General features: G+C 37.1%; 1 protein-coding gene across 35 annotated transcripts in view; it reads left to right on the top strand.

Annotated features, from left to right (window-relative positions):
- KCNMA1 (potassium calcium-activated channel subfamily M alpha 1) overlaps positions 1-22,423 on the top strand; it is a 427,072-nt gene that overhangs the window by 220,249 nt on the left and 184,400 nt on the right. For all 35 annotated transcript variants that reach the window (XM_054072172.1, XM_054072163.1, XM_054072142.1 and 32 more), the window contains exon 4: positions 22,096-22,189. In XM_054072172.1, the coding sequence (XP_053928147.1) occupies positions 22,096-22,189 (94 nt within the window). The remainder of the gene's footprint in view (positions 1-22,095; positions 22,190-22,423) is intronic.

The raw sequence follows: 22,423 nt of genomic DNA, 5'->3' as shown, positions 1-22,423 counted from the left end.
GCTGTGTGCATTTCAAAACAATATTGGCTGAGGTGTCTTATAATTTTTAGTGGATTTGAATGTATTAGCTTCCTGACTTGAGTGTCTCAGATGGTGATTGCTTATGTTAATGTTTTGTTGATCACTTGTGGTCTGGCATATATATGCACATTTAATACTATTCAGAAAATTACTAAATAGCTTGAAAGTTATTGGTTCTAGTCATAACAGGGTTAGATGAACATATTGTTTAAATTAAACAGAATTTCCATGCACTTGATAGGTATATGGATGGGGCACACAGATGTTTCTGATCTGCTAACGCCCACTGATCTGCAAACACTGCTTGAAGTTCAGTATCTGTGGTCTAGAAATCATACTGGAACATCTATGTGTGTAAGTGCTATAGTGTAGCACATGGTGGATTTCACAGTTTGCCGTGAGCTTTGGTGGTTTAATGTTAGCACTTGAGTTGAACCACCAGAAGGTCTAGCCAGGGATATAAGAGGTCACTATATCCAGCTGCTGAAGAACTGTGATATATCCATGGGTAAGCAGGAGGGAGGAACTGTCAGTGGTCTGGTTTAGGGGCTTTTTTTCTCTCTCTGTTTTTTGGGTTTTTTTTAATGAAAGCCCTTTCTGAAAGGAATCGGAATAAAAGTGAACACCGAAGCAAACTTCCAAACCAGTTATTGCACTTAAAGTGTTAGAATGTCTATAATGGACCTCCTTGCATATTATACATGCTATATATTATTGGAAGGAAATCTGTCAGCTGTAGCACACATGCGTTGGCTCTGCTTGACACATTACACATGATGACATCTGTTGACACTTAAAGTATTGTTAACAGCAGAGATCAGAAAGACGTGGCATGTGAAGGCAGTTGTAGCTGCCAGCAACTCAGATTGTATTACATGGCAGGCTTGGAAATCTCTGTTACACTCTGGAGGGTGTCAAAATATAGGTAACTTGATAATGCTGGCTGAGGAGGTTGTGGGTAGAGAGTTGAAGGATTTTTGGACTGCTGAATTAAGGGCAGATGTTTAACAGTGAGAACTTCAAAGCTATGGACTTATAGCAAAGCTGTTTGCTGTAATAATGGTAATGTGTCCCCTTTCATTCTCAAGGAACCTTTCAGGCTTCCATTAGCTCACTGGCTGGCACACAAAGTGTTGTTATCAAGAGAACTCACTTATTGCACAACTTCAGTAAGCTGTCACTGTGCTGATATATTCATGCTCTGAGCTTTCAGGTAGTTGTAATATGTAATATGGGAAGAAGTTGACAAAGTAGGAGACCTGCCCCAACCATTTGCTAATCTCTTTGAACTTGATTTCTATTAGCACGGGTTGGTAATGATGTGTTTGAGCCTAAAAATAGGAGTATGCTACTTAAAATTAGTATTTAAAGGTCTGATTGCTTGGAGGGCTAAAAGCTGTGTTTCAGGAAGCACGTGGCAAAGGAGTTGGTTTCTGTAGGCTGCATTTCAATGCTTGCCATTTAGAGCCTAAGCCTAGGTAGGATTCTATCAAGATTCACAAATCAAGATGTTTACAAAAAAATGCTAAAAAAATGTATGTCCTTCTGAACCTGTGCTAATATTGGTGATGAATTTTAATTTTCTGAAGTTTAACTCTATTATTTAAATCTGTAGAGCCAGCATGGTTATGAAATGTTCTTTTCTGTATAGCAAACAGCAGAACTATGACCTTTTGTCAGTGTTTTCCCAAGCAAACCACAACATAATTTCTGCAGTCTAGTATTCATTCCAGGACTGAGTTCAGAATATTTTATTCCTAAATGTATTCATGTTGCTATTTTCTGTTATCGAAGTACCATCTAGCACCTTACCTTGACTTTCTTTTCTTTCATATAATTGTTGTCTTTTAGTATGAGAATAACTTCTGCTAATATTTGTACAAATATATTTTGTAAAAACGCCCTCCTATCTAAACCACAGGAGAATTACATTGCTATTTTTGTGGCCCTCCTCTGAAACAAAGCAGGATAGCTTTGTATTACAAATTGGATCAGGCAAATACAGTCTTTCTTCTCTATTCGTTTTTATGTGCAGTCAAACTACAGCTGAATGTTTGCCAGTGCCTTGAGAATGCATAGGATATATTGTAGGAATGGCATTTGCTTAATGATACACATTTTTGTAATTACTTTTTCTGTTTAATGGAAAATAACACTAGGTAGTGATTACAAAATAAAATAATACAGATAAAGGCTCATTTTGAGTTTGTTCCATCTCATTTGTGTCCTTAGTGTAACAGCCGTAAGATTGTATTTTTGTCATCCTTTTTTTTTTTTTTTTCCACTGCATAAAGCCCTGTAAATTAATTTTAGTACGGAAGTCAATTTTGAGAGCACTTACTGGGGAAGGCAGATTAAGAAAGCAATTTCACAAACAATACTTTGCAGCTTTTAGTTAAAAGTAAAAGCAACAATTTATAATCTTGCAGCTCCTGGCCAACTTCCCATACGTAAGCCTGCAAAAATATTTCCATCAAAAAAATCCCTTTGCATCTCAGCCATTAAAATTTTCCACAGAGTGAAACATTCACTTGTTAGGTTTTAGCCCAGAAGGAATTTCATTCTGGCATCAACAGGCCTTAATGGCCCTGACAGGCTGCCCAGGGGCCTCCCCCACCCCCATAGATTCATGGAATAGTTTGGGTTGGAAGGGACCTCAAAGCCCACCAAATTCCAACCACCTGCCATGGACAGGGACGCCTCTCACTGGTTTCTCAAAGCCCATCCAAACTGGCCTTGAATACCTCCAAGGATGGGGCAGCCACGACTTGTCTGGGCAACCTGGGCCGCTGCCTCCCACCCTCACAATGAAAAATTTATTCCTACAATCTCATCTAGAGCCCGTGGGGTGCCCGGGGCATGGACACGGGGTGGGGCCTTCGGGGCCCTGCTGTTTCTCACAACAGCGTTAAGTGAATTCATCCACTTTTGTGAATCACAATAGCGACACAAACATGCAGTTTGAATGTTTAGACACTTTTCAGTGGTAATTAAAATAAATAAAATAAAAAATAAGATTAAATTCCCAGGCAATTCCAGGAAATACCCAGGGAGCTTGCCAATAATTCCCAGTTATTTTAGCTAAGAGAGGAGGAAAAGAAAAGAAATACCCAAGCCTTCTCTTTCAAAATCTGGTCATCAGTTTAAAGCTCAATATGTGAAGAGGCATCAGAGCACTCTGCCTGGAATTCGCTAGAGAATCTGTGGAACCTCGATTGATGAAAGCAGTTATAGATGAATTTTGGAAGCGTTCACAAGTCAAGGGGATCTTAAATTAAAATAATCAATTGCTTCCATTGGAATAGTCAATGCAGTCTCTCTATTAAATATTAGTAGTTCTTCCTCTCAAGTTTGCTCCTAGTCCTTCCTTTTAGCATGCCTTTTAAGTTTTAGGTAAAAATGTTAAGTTTCCGGCATAATGATTTTATGTGAGCTACCAGCCAGGCACAGAATGCAGTTTTTTGGGGGTTTTTTGTATTTTCTCCTTATGAATCTCCCTAGTGATTTTTTACCATGTTTATTACATAGTTGTACTCTTCTATCATAAAAGCGTGGTTTTGTGCAAGTAGAATATTTGTTAACATGGAATGATTTAGATTTTCACCATGATGTAGTGCAGTTACATTAATTGTATGAAAAGGTTGTAGTCAGCTACAATTCACTTCAACACCTAGAAAGCATTAGGAAAAAATGAGATTGAGAACTCAGGAAGTTGTGGGCTTGCACACCAAAGCACAGGAGGGTTTTCTTGGGCATCCAGGGAGAAGAGTTTTCCTGCTGTGCTGTGTTTATATTACTGTAGACTTTGTCTACAAGTCTGCAAGATCAGGATTCTAATTGATTAATTTTTCATAGAATTATTAAGGTTGAAAAGAATTCTAAGACCATGCAGTCCAACTGTTAGCTCAGCCTCACTGTACCTTCTAAACCATGTCCCACATGCCATGTCCACTTGTTTTTTGAACACCTCCAGGGAAGGAGATTCCACCCCTTCCAGAGGCAGCTTCTTTCAATGCTTGACCACTCATTTTGTAAAGAAATTCTTCCTCGTATTCAATCTGAACCTCCCCTGCACAACTTGAGGCCATTTCCTCATCCTATAACTTGAGAGAAGAGCCCAGTATGCATCTTGCTACAACCTGCTTTCAGGGAGCTGCAGACTGTGATGACATCTCCCCTCAGCCTCCTTTTCTCAAGAGCAATCCCAGTTCCCTGAGCTGCTCCTCATAAGACTTATTCTTTCGAGCAAATCCAAGGTAAAATACAGAATTTGGTGTGGGCATGGGCTAATATGAATAAGAAGTGGGAATTAAAAACCTCAAACAATCCTAAATCTACAAACTCAGTTTTACAGCTGGAGTCACAGGCAGAATGATTTGAGGAGAGGAGAACCCAGTATATTAATTTGTTTTTTTATGCATTTGCCATACCCGTAGAATTAGTGTTCAGTTTTAGGGTTTCACATTTTCAGTATTTGTTTTATTTTGTTTAATAATAGGCAAAGTCAAGTGTGTTATTCTTTGTGGTTTAAAATGTCCCATAGCAAAACTGCAGTTTTGGCTGAGTATTGTACCTCAGATAATATATCATGGTTCAAATTTTGATTATGTGTACGTAAAAAAAGGTTTGTGAATGACAAACATAGGAAATGTAAAGTTTAGTAATACAATAGAAATATAGCAGAGTTCTGCAAGCTAATTTTTCCCTGTGGTGTTTGGAAAAATAATCTCTGGGAAAAAAAGAAAATTATTTTTCACTGTACATGCAGTATGTTGATCATTCCAGCAACAGGTGTTGCAATTACAAAGTGTATTTAATGGATTTTCAGATTGTTGTTGTTATTGTTAGTTGCAAGCCTGAGGCCTACGCATCTTAATGTTTAGAAGCTTTGTGTACTCTGTACTATATAAATTGAAAAAGTAATCTCTTCTCTACCAAACCTGCAAGAAGTCAAAAAATATATGGGGGTGCAGAACAGCCAGAAAGCCAAGTAGAAAAAAGAAGGGGAAAAAAAGAAGTAAAGAAATAACACGTGTCTCTTCACCACTTTCCTAAATGATGTGATCCTTTGACCCATGCAAAATAAATTAACATCACTAAGCTTATTCATTTTGGGCAATATTTCAACCTTCATTCTGGATCAAGAGCTCTGGCTCAACATCTAATGATAATTGTTATATTTGCCAGATCTCTCAAAATATTTGGGACTCACTCCACTCCCTGTCACTTTTTGGCAGCTGCTCACAATTTCTTGTACAGCTGCTTGTTAGCTCAGGAATTCCTGGCTGATTTTCTTGTGAGATTGCAGTTCCAGCGCCAGTTGGTAATTGTGGGTCGTGGGCCTCACCTGCCACCAACAGAACCTTCTGTTCTCAGATGCTTTATTTCCTGATAGCAACACACTTGGTTTTCTCTTCTTCGTGCAGAAGGGAAGGGCAAATTGGAATTCATGAAGATAACAATTGATGTTCTCACCAGCAAAGGCAGAAGGGACCATCAAACAATGAAGAGATACCACTAGACGTCTTGCCCCAAAATTGAACTAGTGTTTGCTAGTTGACGTGGTTTATTCTTCTCTTTGCTCTTTTTGTCTGCCTCTGCTTTAAGTTGGGAGGGACAGATGAATATGGTGGATGAAGACAGTATGCATGACCTACATTGACAAAGGTGTGGGTGTCGGTTTTGGAATGAGAATTTTGGAAACAGACTAAAGGAGGATCTCACTTTGATTTTTAAGGGCATCTCTGGTGGTGCTTGTGGTCTGCTTTTGCTTTAAATTGAGTAGGCAAAACTGATCAATTTCATATGTAACTGAAAATCAACATAAAGAAATAGTGATGTATAATTTAATTTTGATGAGAATAGAAATGAATTCCTTGGCATTGATAGTAGTATTTTGGATGTGCAAGGAAAAAAATGCAATTTTTATTGATCCACATGAGGTTGTCTTGCTCAGAGGGTAAGCCCACAAAAGACAGCAAGCTGTGAGCTGCAAGCCCTCCCTAATGGTGAGAGTGGTGTTTCTTGCTAAACCTTTTGACCCAGGCTGTAATATTTATCTTCCTAAATATTTGATGTTTTTTTGTTTAGTGCTTGCTTGAACAGTTCATTTACAAGCAGAGGTCATAGGCAATTTGATGGCAAAGAAACAGTGCAAGCTGTGTGCCTCTGTAGCCTCGTGATGGGTAACTTCCAAAAGATCCTCTTTTAGCAGCAACAGGTGAAAAATTAATGCGATGCAGGTATGGTGGGGAAATGGTGAATAGAATAGGAGTTATATTTGAAAAGACAGATAGTTATGGTGTCCGCTAACTTGGTGTGCGTTTCTTTGTAGGCAGCTATTGCTAAAAAATGCCTTGGTTTGCAGTTCAGTTTTTACGAGATATATTAATAATGCCTGTTAGCTAATTAGTAAAAGACATTATTCTTTGAACTTGTGCAAGTGCAACTATATGAAGATTGAATATCCTTAGAGTCTGTTTGCTGTGTACTTGCACCAGATTTCTCAAAGGTTTTGGAGTTTGGTAGTAGGCAGAATTGAATCCCTGTGACTTTATAGTGTGACATTAGGAGTATTGCTTTTGCAAGAATCTGTAGCTTTTGTATTTGCCCTTAAGAGATGAAGCTTTTTTTAATCTGTGTTCTAAGCATCGGTATTTCACAGTGCAGCTTGTAGTACATGAGAAATCTGAGAATTTCTTCTCAAATTGTTTGGATATTATATGTGAAAGGATTTACAAAGCCTTGACCAACAAACATGCTGTTCAGTTGAGCTGGCAGAACCAGCAGGATTTTCTCTGCCAACAGAGCACTGTCCATGGCTGTTTAGTACCTAGTTAGAATAATAATCTTGGTATGTTTTGGGAGAGGGAGGAGCCATGCTGTGGGATGGAAACATGAACAAATTGGTAGTGGATTGGTCAATGTGTTCTTTCACCACATCTTTCCTCATTAATACCCCAGAGAGAAGTTTTCTGACTCTGGTTGATATGTAGTTAAAACTTGGGTTTATGGAGAAATCGAGCTTTTTGCGTGTAGGTGACTAAGAGTGAAAAGGAAATCTGAATTATTTTGTATTGATCAGGAATGTCACTAACAGTTTTATCAGGTTTGGAGAGATGGGAATGAACCTGCCGATGTAGGTTAATCAGTGGAATAACCTCTCAGGCAGGAGATAAATGGAAATAAATTAGTTGCCAGCATGAGAACAAAGTCTTTTGAGAGCTGTCTAATGTCAAAAGTGCCACACTCAAAGACCAGCATCTGATGAACAGCAGGAGCTTTCCTCTTCTCTGTACACAAGCAAACACGCACCCCCCACCTGGAGGCTGAACACCTCCAGGACAGAGATGACAGAAAGAAGAGAACAGAAAATTAAGCCTAAAATTTTAGTAAACAAGCAGACAGCTGCAGATTAATGGTAAAGAAACAGCATGGAAATGGAAAACACCAAGTTATAGTATTTTTGGCAAGCTGACAACTTTTATTTAAAGACAGATTTTTCATTCTCTGAGTCTTAGATCTTAAAATTGGCAGACATTACATTGAAGATTGCTTATTTTCACTCTTTGGAGTTACATTTTTTTTGTCATTCACATGGAATAGAACGTAGCTGATACAGTATGAAGAAAAGCCCGTGAAGTACATACAAATGCATGCACAGGATTTGAAAAAAACTTTTCCCAAAGAAACAGTTAGTTGCATAAAAACAGAATGATCCAAGGAAATATTTTCATGCAATAAAATGAGGGTAACACACAATGAAAACAGACCTTAGTGTGACAGCAAACCTGCTCAGCAAACAAATACTCTGAGCATTAACTACAGGTGGCTAGCGAAATTCCATGCAGGTGCTTAGCTATTTCTATAAATCTTTGTCATGATTATTATGAATTCTTGAAAAGATATTTTAGTATAGGAGGAGAGGAGGTTAGTGTTGGTTTGTTAAAATAAATAACATAAACACAGTCTTCCTTTATTTATTGAAAACTAACAATTGGTTGCAACAATCAAGATTTTAGCTCTGTTGAGGAAGGAGGAAAAGCTTTATTACTACCTTCAAAGCTTGGAAAATACAATATCAGTCCCAGATTTCTTCTTGCAAGGAAAGTGATGAAGTGTGTTTGTATGTTTGATATTATGTGGGTATTATTTGCCTGTAAGCTTCAATTTAATTCTAAATGAAAACACTACAGTTAGGCTTATGGAACGAAGGACTAAAATAGAATGAGCTCTGTTCTGCCATTGCAGTGCTGGTCATATGCCTACAGAGAACTTTGATACCTTCTAAAGGGAAAAGGAAGTGTCCCCTGAATATGACCAAATGTTACATGTCTCACCCATGCTTCGGTACAGAAAACAAGAGTTGATTGGAAATCTAGGTAACAAAAAGGGGGAAAGATGAGTTTTTTCCCAGATCGAATGGTGATGTTTGTTAGTGAGATCATTACTGATGCGAAAGGAGAAAACACAGAGAAGGGTTTTGATCTAATTTGTGTGCCAGCGATGGATGTAGGCCTGCCCGATGAGCAGGCTGATTATACAAGAGATTTATTGTGGGAAGTATTCTGTCAGATGCAAAGCTGTCATGACCCTCTGTCCATTTATACCAGATAGCTGAATACCTGCATTCTTTTATAAGTTGAAACTTGTAATGTTGCAACTTATACAGGTATCTGGAAGATTTTTTAAAAGCTTGGGAGCACGTGATTTGAAATGTGTCTGGGGATCTGTGCTAGTGTTTCCCAAAGTTTTCAGCTTCCTTAACCCTATGAGAAAATGAGATGTATGCTGTGTAAACTGTGCCAATGACATTAGTGTTGGTAGCAGTGCCTTCACTGAAAAATTTACTTCCATCAAGAAGTGGTTTTAGTGCTTTGTAGCTCTAAATAAAGTGAGCTTCTCAGAGCTTTGGGTCATTCTTTCTATTCTGTGGAAGCATATATTGGAGGTTGCAGGTGCTGTTTCTGTAGAGTGGAGAGCATGGAATACTTGGTGGCTTGAGAAAATTTCTTGGAGTAGCAGATTCTTATGCAGATGTGCTCCTTCAAGAGAATGTAAAATGATTTTACTTATTTTTTTTATATTCTCTCTTGCACTGTTGACTTAGAAAAATTATTAATTTTCTATTTTTTCTGTACCATCTTCCATAAATTAAAAACTCCAACACCTGTGCAGTGGTTGTGCATCTCATTCCAAACACATTCTGCAGAATCAAAGGCTTCTGCCCTTGCTTCAGCTTAACAGCTGATAGTATTTGTGTGTTCCCTTAGGTGAAAACACTGAAGCAATTGTTACAAATTGAGTTTTAGAGGTTTTTTCCTCCCGATTTTTAGTGCAAAACAAGACCATAGTGTATTTTTCTCTCCAGTTTGACTTGGCAACACCAGCAGGAGTGAGGCTAAGGATTGAATACAGGGAAGAAAGACTTCTTCTGTAGGGAGCAAAGATAAGGGCTCTGCTTTTTCATTGCAGAGACCTGTGCTTTTGACCAGGTGTAACTCATTTCAGTCAGGTCTGAGGCAGCTGAGTCTTGCCTCCTCTTTCTGCCTTTCTTTAATGAATGTGCATGTTACTACAGACCTGATGCAAAGCAAACCCTGCTAGAAATACAAAAAGATAGGGAGGCAGAGTACAGAGAAAATCCTAGGCAGGTGGGAACAAACTGTGGTGACTCCTTTAAATGGTGTTTATAAGAAGAATTGGTGAATGGGGGAGATTTTTGTTGTTTTGGGGGGTTTTTTTGTTGTTTTCCTTCTGCCTGGAAACTAGCTGGAAAGAGAGTGAGTCCTGGAACGGAAACATAATGGTCTTGATGAAGGTTGTGGAAAGTGGTGAGATAAACAGCGACAGCCATCAGGACATTATTATTATGCATTTCCACTTTAATCACTCTCTTTGACTGTTTTAACACTTGTTTTCTTTTAATTTTGTTGTGTTTGCCATTATTTTTTCTATCTGGAGAGGCAGAGATTAGATTGTTCTCAGTAATCTTTTTAGTGCATGATCTGTGATGTGAAATTTCTACATCTGTAAGTTCATATCTGCTCTTTTTCCATTTTTCTTCTTTCCCAGCTTCAGTTTAGTTGTATCTAATTGTAAGTAATTCCTCTGAATCCAGCGTTAAATGTTAGTTCCTGGACTGTTGAAGGGTGAATTCTTCTCTTAATGTCATATTAAGTTTCCCACAGCCTTAGAACTGGACTATAGATTTAGAATATATAGATACAGAATTCTGTAACATACTTAGAGTTCTATAATATAGAATTGTATTCTAATATTTTAGAATATCTTCATGTAATGAAATCTTCATATTTTAGAAGAGCATCTGTGCAGTAAGTTGCTGTCGTTTAAAATTTTTACTGACTTTTAAACTTTTTAGCTTTCCATTAAGCAGTTAAAATAGTTTGATGTAGTTTCATAGATTTTAATTGAAGAATAAGCATCCATTCCGTATTACAGAATATAGAGATAACAGTGACTTCATTTGCTGGCTACTTATTTTTCAAAGCAAAAACTGCTATGAAAACGATGTTTTACAGTAATTTTACTTCTATTACACCACGTGAGATAATGGAGATGTGATAGTAGTGATTAGGGGATGTTTTTTTATGTGGAGTACAGGTTGCTTATTGCAGCATTGTTGCAAATCGTCATTTTAATTGTCACACTTAAGCACTTCCACTATAGGGAGAAGAGTTAATCCATAGTCTGCTATTTTTTCTAGCATCATTTTATGAGTGAGCTGGTTTTCAGTGAATCCTAGTAAAATAGCAACAAAGTTCTTTTAACTATTTTTCCTAGCAATTTATTCTTTTTGTTGAAAGTATAGGAATTTTGTCAAACTCCTTCTTGAAGAAATATGCCCCACCTTATATAGTATTTATCAGTCTCATTGATAGAAGTCTTTAATTTTAAATGCAATGAGCTTTAATGTTTCATCTTCGGTTTTTAGGCTTAGGAAAACAAGGATGAATGTTTAATTATGTCTTTGCTGTACCTTTGTTGAATTGTAATAATATGTAATAGCATATCTGACTAAGAACAGAGAACTGAACTTGTGAAATGTCAATATGATGTGCACAGGGAAAGGCAATGTATAGAAAAATGTTGACACATTCAGAGCCATTTCCTAGAGTATGGAATACATAATGAATTAAATTTTCCAAAGGAGCTTCAATCATGAGATTTCTTAAAAATATTAACCTTTAATTTTTGCAGACTTAAGCAAAGAGAAATGACAACATCTTGCTAATGCAGGGGTCTCTTTAGATTCTGGAAGCTCAGGTGGACTGAAATTAAGTGAAAGCCAGGAGATAAGTTAGAATGTTCCCTTTGAAGTCACAGGGGAAAGTGTTGCTATTAACATTTTCTGCAGACAAGAGCAATAGAATAATAAAGACTAAAGGTTGTTATTAATTATTGATACTAATAACAGTTAGGCGTTTCTGTATTTGTAAAAGCTATAAAGCATTGATATGAGCTATCCAGAGATTTGAACTCAAGCATTCAGAGCAGGTCAGACAAAAAGGCTCTGAATCAGCTGAGCTTTCTTTAGTAAGTGGGTGGGATTGGTTAATTTTATGATATACTGACCTGTTGAAATATGGTATTTTTGGTCACTGTTTACACAAGGCTGCATCCACTGTGCTTCACTCTGCATGCTAATAATCTGGCTGAAATCCAGGGAGCACACAAACAGAAATATTTGCAACATTGGGGCTGTAGTTTGACTGGTATGATTTCTTTGCTCTGCATCACAGTATTCCTGGGAGAAACATAGAGCTAGAATCAGATGCCCTGTTTTGCCTGGCTAATTTTTGCCAGTAGCTGATTTATTAAAAGGAGTTTAATATTCAGGGATTGGGAATAATTTAACTCCAGAGCAAAATATCCCAGCAATTTAGTTAAATCTGATAGCTCTGGTCATTTAGTCTCAAAACTACGGCATCCTTCATAGTGGTTAGAATTTATAGTTTGCGAAAGACCTGTATGGACTGCATAAAGTTTGTTATGGCTTTTGGCTCTAAGAAAAGGGAGAAACTTCTGCCATTTTAGCTTATTAGGAAATTAGTAAGCTTTTTAGCTTTTCTCCAGCTGAAACAAAGAAGCTTTTGTGACATGAAATTGGTTCATAGTAACAATCTGAAAACAGCTTGAACCTAATAATTAGATCCCCCAAGACTGGCTGGTTTTATAGCAAAAGGCACTGTTTGCTGGTCAATGAACTGTTGTGAGGATGTATGGTAAACTGTCATTTAACTTGATCTTCAGAGACCCTTCCATCTGTAGATTCCATCATCCTCTACTCTGTTAGCAGCAGACACTAATAATATGATTCTTCTCATTTTGTTTTTACATTGATATGGTCGTACTGTCAGAACAATGTGGTTGCAGAACTAATGCCAGTTCTCTGTCCTGTCCACATCTTGAGGACTTTTCTGTTGGGATTAGGTGGAAAATTACCTATCTTTTTTTTTTGGTGAAGAATAAGGCCTGTTTTTCACCTGTTACCATGTCAGCATTTGTCAAGTGAGAAAAAGTAGCTTATTTTATTTCTACAATGATGGTCAAGTATTCATACATAATATATGTAATTTATGTTGTGATACATACAGTATATACCATATATGCCATAATTCCTATTATGACTATATGGTACTTGTTTGGGTGGTGCACTTTAGAAGCCTGCAAACTTAGTTTCTACATTTTGGGGCTTCTTGTCTGCCTGTTGTAAATAATTTACTAGATTGCTGGCTTTGTCAGCGGTGCTGAAGTTGATTTTGACTTGGTAACATCTTTCCTATTCTATAACATTTGCATGCACAGTGCAACGGTTTGTACACTCGAGAAAATATTCACGTCTTTAATATACAATTAATGAAACATCCTACTAGCCTTGTTCAGCAGCATATGTTGGCCAAAAGTGGTACAACTCAGGACTGGAAGTTCCATCCCTGTGAAAAGTATAGAAGTGTTTGGCTGGAAAAAATAATGCGCATTTCACTATTTACAAATAGCAAGCACCATTGGAGGTTTTGTAACTAGAATATGTAATGGTTTTTTACTCATCAAATTTAAAAGATGCCAACAGGTTTTCCTGCAAATCTCCTCGGCCATTTCAAGAGACCAGAGAGTTATTTCTGCTGTCAATTAAGCTTATTTTATTTTGATATAAATTCCTGCAGCAATTTGCTAAATAGAAAGATCAATAGTTCAAAAAGTTACCAACAAATAGATCAGAGATAATGGAAGCAATTTTTCTGCAAGTGGAACAATAAGAGATTGAATTGAAAACTTTATGGTAGTGAGTGCCGTTTTAGTCTTCTTGATAAAATTATTTTGGGTATGCCCTGAATTGCTGCCCTGCATAATTAGTTGATATATTTGGGAGCTATGATTAAAATAGAGTGACGACCCTACAATTAAGGATAATTAAATTGCTTACAAACAGCATCACTATTGGAAAACATGGAACGAATCTTTTTGTAATGGAACCCACACATAATATGTTGCAGTGCTACAGAACCATGCGTTTTTCATCACAGGGGAGCAGCTGTTATGTGAGTGTTACATTTAAATTAATTACCTGGTCAGCTGTTTCTGTGCTTACTGCAATCAGGCTGTGAAGTGCTAGGCTTAACGTGTGCATTAAAACAGACTGGGTGGTCACTCTATTATTCAGCACCCGTTTTTACATTCTGCACGACTCTGAAGGTGAGTAAGGCAAAGGCAATTCGGAATTACCACTCCTTCTGCAAAAAAAAAACCCGCTTTATTCAGCAGAAAGATGTCTTTTCCTAGAAAAACCAGCAGCAGGTGGCTGAGTAAATAACTCGGATAATCACATCCCTTACATTACCCATATTCATTCAGTCCAATACATTATGCATTCACAGCAGTGGAAGTTGTATGGTTTGGATCCTGTGCCTGCATTGATAAATTCACCTCTACATATCTGTGTGTTGATTATCTTCAGTTATTCATCACTTACTGAACACCACGGACGTTTTAAAGTTACCCTGTATCTCATTATTTCATCTATAGGTTTTTTTGAAAAAGCCATTGAAAACCCAGGTGTGCTTTGAAAGCTCAAATGCGATTACTTTGAATGAATTAAAGAAATGCTTATTGAAAACGACCAATTGGATTCCAGACTTGTTACTGTAATTTACAATTCCTCCTCCCTCTTCTTCTCTTTCTCATACTTTTTGTACTCCTCTTCAAGCGTCTTTCCCCCCCTCCCAAAGTAATCCTGGTGCTATGTACAGTATTTCGTTTACAGTAGTATAAACATTTTCAGCCTGTGACTTCATTGCTGAAATAACTCACCTCTTTCATATCAACTCTTACCCAGGAGCCGTACAGCAGACTCATTGATGTAGGTTTTTTTCTGCATGGCAGCCCAGGCCAAGCTGTGGTTTCATTGCATGATGCAACCTCACCCTTTTTGGTTGTCTATGGGATTAATTCTAATCTATTCTTGTATTGCCTGTGCATGCCAATGTGCTTCCCATAGTGGTGTATACACTGAATGCAGTCGAAGCATTAAGTGCATGAACTGGAATTAAAAGAACCCATAACTTTCGTAAGTTTGAGCAAATGTAAATTATGCTTATCAAGACCTGCAGTGAAGCTTTTATAGAATGAATTGGACTTTAAATGGTTCAGGTCTATATATTTAAGATTTGCAGCATGCTACAGTAGCGTGGACTAGAAAAACAATCGCAGGGTGGTCAAGCTGTGGGAAGGAAAGAGTTTGCTGTTGCATTGTGGTAATGGCTGAATGATGCACGTAGCATTCAGAAAGATAAACCTTTCCCTGCTGTTGACTTCAGCAGCAGATGACAGTGAACAGAGGTAAGATTATGCATAATTGTTTATAAAAATCAGTATTTGGGAAGAATTTTGAAGTGCAACAGGTTTGGGTTTTGATAGTAAATAGCATGCAAAATAAATTTTAAGTGTATTGCTTTATAAAAAAATCACAAAAATGAAATTTCAAATGAAGACTTGTAACTGTGCTCCAAGTTGCTTTTACAAATGACCTTGTAACCATCCTAAGCAACCTGTTATTCATGTTATTAAATGTTTTCAAATAAATCTTTTAGCAGTGCAGTAGAAGACATATGATTTAATGCTAATTCTATCATTTCCTGATAAAATAATGAAATTTGAGAAGTGGCTTGGAACACTGAACACAGTTTTTTACTGCTGTCAGTCTGTTCAGAAGTTACCTGTTCTTTTTTGATAGGTCAAATTGAATTTACGGATTGCAAATTAATAATTCAACTTGGTGAATAAACGTTATTTATTCTATATGTTTAACTTTTCAAGCCAATAATATAAACTGTTACGATGTTTGGAAAATGATAATTGAGCACAGATATATGTAAAGCAGAAAGATGCTCTCAGTGTGTGCTTTTAAGCAGGCAACTGATGACATGCAATATATTAAAGACAATAAAAAAGGGAACTAATTGCCACAACTGTTGTCATGCCACCCACATCCTGATAATGTGGCGTCCTGACAATGTTTATTATTTAGGATTACTTAGTATTTTTAAATTTTTATGTTTTTCATGTATTCCACAAAAAGACCCTTCATAGTTTCTTCTTATAATGAAGGAGAATTCTTTTAGGACTGTAAAACCGATGAGACCTATATCTATACCACAACATGCAGTTCTTCTTCCTGAAATGAGTGCAAAATGGATTATTACACCAGTCCTTTCCAGTAGCTCCGTGTGTAAGCCTACTTACCTGTCTGTTTTCCCATGCATGGCAGCTGGGATGAAAAGGTGTTGATGATACAGTGTATGTTTGCAAGCCCTATAAAGCAAAAGGGCCATTATATATTCATTTTTAACAGCGCTATAATTCTCTTTTACGCTCATGTAAAGTAGTTTTATATCGGGCTTGTGGTAATTGATTTGAGCAACTGCTGCAGGTGCTGGCAATACCTTGTTCCATTTGTTAATGGAGATAAAGTGACTGCTGAAATAGAAAGGCATAGTGTCATTAACCTGCCTAAAAAGGCTTTGCCTTTCCCATTTAGAAAAGCCGCTGCGATTGATGCTGTCACTCAAACTCCAGGCTAGTTTTCTCGTCTGAAAAGTTGATATAGGAAAGAATTCAAGTATTTTTTTCAAATTTTTTCTTGTTCACTCAAACTGTTTTTATTCTTTTGCAAAGTAAATGTCGCTGTTCGATGAATCTTCCATGGAATCAGCATTTTGCCTTTAGAATGTGGTAATCTGCTCTTGAGGCAGTCCTGGTAAATGATCAAATTCCCCAGCTGGAACTGCTGTGATGTGGAAATTCTATATAGGAAAGTTTACTGGATGGCAGTTAATGTGCGTGTAGAAAGTGAGCCATAGCAAGGAGTGCATCGGTAGAGTAACTGGGTATGCGTGTTGTACTTTAAAAAGGTACGTGCCGTAAAGGTTCCCTGGCAGTCCATGGAAAGAAAAAGGGAAACAGTTTTGAAAACCTGAGATTCACCATTCTCCCTAAGGAGCTCATTACAGTGTTTATGTTTTAACTGAAAGAGTTTTGTGTTTCTGATCTACTTCTCACTACCTTGATTCATTTCCGTTTGTTCAATTCAATGTGAACACAGAAAAGGGATTAGTATTCTTTTTGCAGCATCGCATGATGTGTTTGTATTTTCATGTCACGAGTTATTTTTCTGTTCTCTGGAGTTGACAGGCGCCAATGAGTTATTACTCCTCAATATGCTTTGATAGATAGTATTTAAGAACAATTATATCAAATAATAACAGAAAGGGGTCTTCTTACAAAGTAGAAACATCAAGATTGTCAGCCTTAGTAAATAGGGAATGGAATCTTTCTATAATGCACTCAGCAGACTAGGTATAACTGAAGTGCCTTATTAAATGTTGTCAAAAAAGGTAATAATAGAACATTAGTTGAATCAATATGCTGATGTTTTTCTCTTTAATATGTTAGGAGTCTCATATAAACTGACATTAAAAATGTGATCCCTGACATTGTTGCTCTCTGGTTCTATTAGAATTGGCTTGTTTTCAGGGAGATTGTTTTGCCAAGGTCATGTCATACTGGTTGTACTTTCCAGTGTTCTCACCTTATGGTAAGAAATTACCCACTCTAATGTAAAATAAAATAATATACTCTTCCTAATTACCTATGTGGTTCTCAGAAAACTTTTTCAAATTCGTTTATCTTAGGTGGGATGAAGATCTTAATGGTGTATTTTGCAAGAAAACACGTGCTTTGGCTTCTGTGCACTGGGAGAACTTGGAATTTATGGAGGCTGACTTACTTATGCCTGTTTTAACACCTGTTTGTTTAGCTGTTCTGCAGGAATCTTCCTTTGGCTTTTGTTTGTGGAAGTCAGTAATTAGAGAAGACGTGCTGCAGGCGTTATGAATGTACATAGACTCTGATGAAATTAAGAAATATGCTGTTTTCAGAGCGAGCAATTTTAACGTGCATATTTTTGGTATAACCCAGCAATTCAATAAGGAAACGCAAAGAAAATTTTCTTGTTATCGTGCTTGCATACAATTTTGTGTTTGGGCTCAGGAAGATAAGGATTTGGTGTTGCTCGAGTTCTGTAATGGGTTAGCTTATGTTTTCCTAGGGCACTCTGTGAAGAAACGTGATGTACTTAAAATCTATGGGAAATGTGAAAAAGAAAAATGAAAACTGACAACATTGTTCAGAATTTTACCAAGCTGTATTAGTTCACTGAGATAAAATAAGTACTGGCAATGTTACTTGATTGCTGCTGGGTAGATGCAATCACAACTTGTTCTGTGAAAGACAGTTATGCTAGGCAAAATCTTGTGGATCTGAGATGGGCATCAGGAAGGTAAATCTTTCCTCTGCAGTTTTACCTCCTTAATTTTGCCCTTTATCTCATACACAGATGTGACAGAAATTAAAATTAAGAGCCTCTCTTTCTTTCCCACTGAAAAAAAGTTTCTAAACTGAATTAGTTTTGCATTAAAAACAGGCAAGTCACAGCTTTAAATTTATCTTTAAATTTAAACCAAGTTAACATTCATAGAAAAAAAAAAAGAGAACCTTTTGTGCCCTGTTCTGTGTTACATGATCCAGAAAAATGAACGAATCATAAGGATAAACAATATATCTGATTGTGATTCTTAGAAAAAAACTATTCTAAATGAAGCTGCTGTGTGAATTCTTCTCATTTTGTTGTTGCTTATTTCTTCTGACAGTGTTTGTTTTTTTTTTTTTTTAAGGAGCTGAGGAAACCTATTAGTTTTACCCCAAATCAGTCTAAAAGCTTGTGAAGGTTCCCGTCTGCACCAGGGAGATAATATAGAAGTACTCAGTTGTAGGAGGCATCTGTAGAACAGATGAGTCATGAAGCGTTTTTTAATTACGTTTGAAATGGAAGAGTAATATTCTAATGCCAGTGTGTGATCTGTCAGAGAATAACCTTTAAGGGATATCCTTTAAAGGATAACAGAAGATGTTATGTCAGAAATTAGGAAAGGAAAATAAGGACAGGCACTTGCATTCTTCCTGCTTTTTGCTGAAAAGCAGTTTTCTTGAGGAGCTTGCCATTTATGAGGTGTAGATTTAGCAGTAATCTAAAAAATCTTGGAAGATAGCTTTATTTCACTTTTCTTTTGGCAGTTCATTTTGCATTTTGATTGTATTTATATTTTGCTTATATAGTTTAGGGGAAACGGCCTCAAGATGTGCCAGGGGAGATTTAGGTTGGGTATTAGGAGAGATTTCTTTACTGAAGGGGTTGTCAAGCACTGGCACAGGCTGCCCTGGGAGGTGGTTGAGTCACCATCCTTGGAGGGGTTGAAGACGAGTAGATGTTTTTCTTGGGTACGTGGTCTAGTGGGGCTGGGTCGATGGTTGGGCTTGATGATCTTAAAGGTCTTTTCCAACCAAAACCATTCTGTGATTTAAAATTGAACACCGTTGTTTCTCTAGATGGGATTTTTATATTAAATCATAGCACAGAGCACACATTTGCAGCAAATGATAACTTGACTGTCAGTCTCTTAAATCTTGCTTGTATAGGCCAGGCATTGCTTGTAGCATTTTGTTTATTACATATAAAGATAGCAGGCAAAGGGGAATTACAGTTCTTGATAGATGATCAGCAGGATATCCCTACATTAAGTAAAATACAATTGGTGCTGTGAGGTTTTCTTTTCAAATCATAAGAAGTCGTGGTGAGAGCAGATTTTGTTCAATTTTTATGTAGCATATTGAAGACGCTCTTTTAAACTGCACATAAATATTGCATTTAGAGTTACATCGTTGCTGCAATTTTTATCTAGTTTCATTCAATCTTTCCTATCATTGCCAGTATAATGTCATTTCATCGATTTTTAGTGTAATTTCTCCTGGCTTTTAGTGGTAGAAATGCATGAAACCACACTTAAGATGAAGCAGGTTTACACGGAGGAGTAATAAAAGCATTTCTAACAGTCTGTTGCCTCCTTCAAAGGAGAAAACTTTCCAAACCTGAAGAGATGAAATCTGATAGGACAAGCCATCTGATTTTAGTTTAAAATGGGGAATGTATTATTAGTCCTGGAGACCCCACCATACTACTGTTTGGAACTCTTCAGAGCTATAGCACTTCTGATTTGGGGAAACTTGATGTAAAGAGAAGTTTCAGATTGGTTTCCTTTCTGCAGCAGGCTGAGCGGTGCAATGATAAATAGAATGGCCTTATTCTTCCCAGCTCAAATGTGAGCTACAGGTGAAAAAAATAAATTCAAACTGAAGAGTATCACCAAAATTTAATTTGCAAAATTTAATGATTTGTATAATCCACCCTGCGAGTGTAAATAATCATTTCTTTGACTTTAGGGATATGTCTTTCTGACAAAATCATTTAAAATAAGAAGGAAAGGACATTGTGTTTGTCTTCGAAATGGATGATGTGGGAACTGGAAGAGAAAGATGAACTGAAACGTGGGAACTGGAAGATGAAAGATGAATGAAGGATGCTTTAGGGCTATGACTAGCACAAGTTAGCAGGTCTGGTATTAAGTCCCAAATCAGGATTGTGGCCTGCCGTGCTAAGTCCTTTGCAAACAGGATGAAGCTGTATTATTCATTAGCCAATTTGTCAGGTCTTGTAGGTTTTTGTAAAGGACAGTGGTACGGAAGTGCAGACGTTAGCTGTGACCTTAGCTGACCTGATCTAACAACCATGACAAAGTACCAAATAGCTGTGGGAAGAAAGTTAATGAAGCTCTCTTTTCCTGGTTATAAATCTGTGCGATTTGATTAGCTTCAGCCAGTTTCTGCAGCTGTTACAGGAACCAAACCTGGAATTAAGGGTCTAAGCCTCTGTGTTGGTGCAGGATTTTGCATTCTGCCGATGTTGTGCTTGCTGTGATTTCTGTTGACGGGCTGCGTGGTGACTCAATGTGTAGCTTACCTGACTTTGACAAAATCCTTTGTTCTCAATAACACCATACAGAAAATGATCCTGTATCTAAAGGTGTATTTATAAAGTATGAGGTGCTATTTTTCATCCAGTGTGTTAGTATTTGGTTTCTCTTCCTTTCTGCTTGCTTTTGTAAATTAATTTTATTTGAACTATAGCAGAAATGTTTTGCAACTTCATTGTCTTTGCAAGTAGTTCTTTAAAAACCATTTTAATATAGTCTCCTATAGCACTGAAGCTTCCTAAATAGAAAGATGTTGTACATCAAGGAGAGTTTTGCTGTATACATTCATGCATCTAAAGACAGGAGAGGGCATGCTATACATAGCTTGTATGACCTGTAATGTATACAAGGAATGGAGAACTTGGCTGCATGTTTAATCACCTAATAGCCCAGGTAATTTCCTTTCTGCCTTTAATTAGGTAACTGACATTCATAACGCATAGAATCTTGCTTGTTGAGCAGTCTAGCATTATATTTGCAGAGCTACGACTATACTAACTGGTATTGCGTTCAGATTCAGTGATTTATTTGACCTGAGAAGCCAAAGAATTTCTTCTTTCGTAAAAGGATGTTTTCTAGGGTTCCAAATGATCTACATTCTAGTTCTCTGCTTTATTACAGTTTTAATGGATACGTGATCATTTGCAATATATGTGTGTATATATGTATATATGGTAGGACATTATATATAGTATATACATGAACATATATTAGGACAAGACTTTCACTTTGGTCTGTGACTCCAGTATTGTTCTGTGGCTTCACCAACCTGTTTATAACCCTCACAAATAAATCACTAATCATACTGGTGGAAGTTCTCCTTCCTTGGGTAAAAGTATATCTATAAAGTACCAGTTTGTATAGAGTAAGCTTTGGACCTGTCCCACTGTTAAATAAAGCATAATATAATAAGCTAAAATTTGCACTGGCTGCCTGACACACACAAAGGTCTTTTAATTAATCTGCATGCAGAAATTAACCCTTAGAGTACTGCTTCAAATTCCTCAATTCATTTTGTTGTTTAATTTTACCAGTGGGCTATGCTGCTTTCCTACTCAGCTGGTAGTGCTGTACATAAAGTGCATTAAATAGCCATGTACAAAAAAGAAGTGAGAAAAAAATAACCAAAACCCAAATCCAACTTCTTATAAACAAGGGTTTCTACAAGACTAAATACCCCAGGTTGCTAATGGGTAATGTATTCCTAAGCAACTATTTTTTTTTAAGGTTTTGTATTATGCCATGTTAAACCCATGTAATGTTTCACTGTAGCTTTGTGCTTGTTAGGTTTATTCCTAAAGCATCCTAGGTACGTCTCATATAGAAAGAAGTCAGTTCTTTAAGGGTTAATGTGGGGTTAAGGAATCCTAAGGTATTATTCTGCTTGTCCTTTCCTGAAGTTACCTGCATGTTAATTCTGAGATATTACCTGAACAGGTGAATATGAAGACTGTGTGAATGACTAACTGAATGAATGACATAATACATTTGAAATGCTTGCTTGTATCTTGTAAAGAACTGGAGAACAGATATGTGATTTCTGAATCAAGGTCTTAAATGCATAAAAACCTCCCCAGAGTCAAAACTCATATACTGACAATTTACTCCCATTTCTTTTTCTTTCGTATAGCCCAATAGAATCCTGCCAGAATTTCTACAAAGATTTCACGTTACAGATCGACATGGCTTTCAATGTGTTCTTCCTACTCTACTTCGGCTTGCGTGTAAGTAGCTTGTCTTTGATAGCATGAGTCAGGGAGGGAATGTAGCTGTTGGATAGGGAGAGTCTTGGAGTACAGCCTGGCTTTACAATGGCCGGACAAGCTCATTTCTGAAATGCGTAAGCAGAGCAATTTGACTGAGAACATTTAGATGCTAATAATAAGCTTCTGAGATCACTAAGGAGACAAAGTTTAGAAGTTAAGCTGTCTGTTCCAGAATATTCCTGTGTGTTATAA

This window comes from Cuculus canorus, chromosome 7 (genome assembly GCF_017976375.1).
Source record: "Cuculus canorus isolate bCucCan1 chromosome 7, bCucCan1.pri, whole genome shotgun sequence".
In the NCBI taxonomy this organism is placed as follows: domain Eukaryota; kingdom Metazoa; phylum Chordata; class Aves; order Cuculiformes; family Cuculidae; genus Cuculus; species Cuculus canorus.
This window is presented reverse-complemented; position numbering and strand designations above follow the sequence as displayed.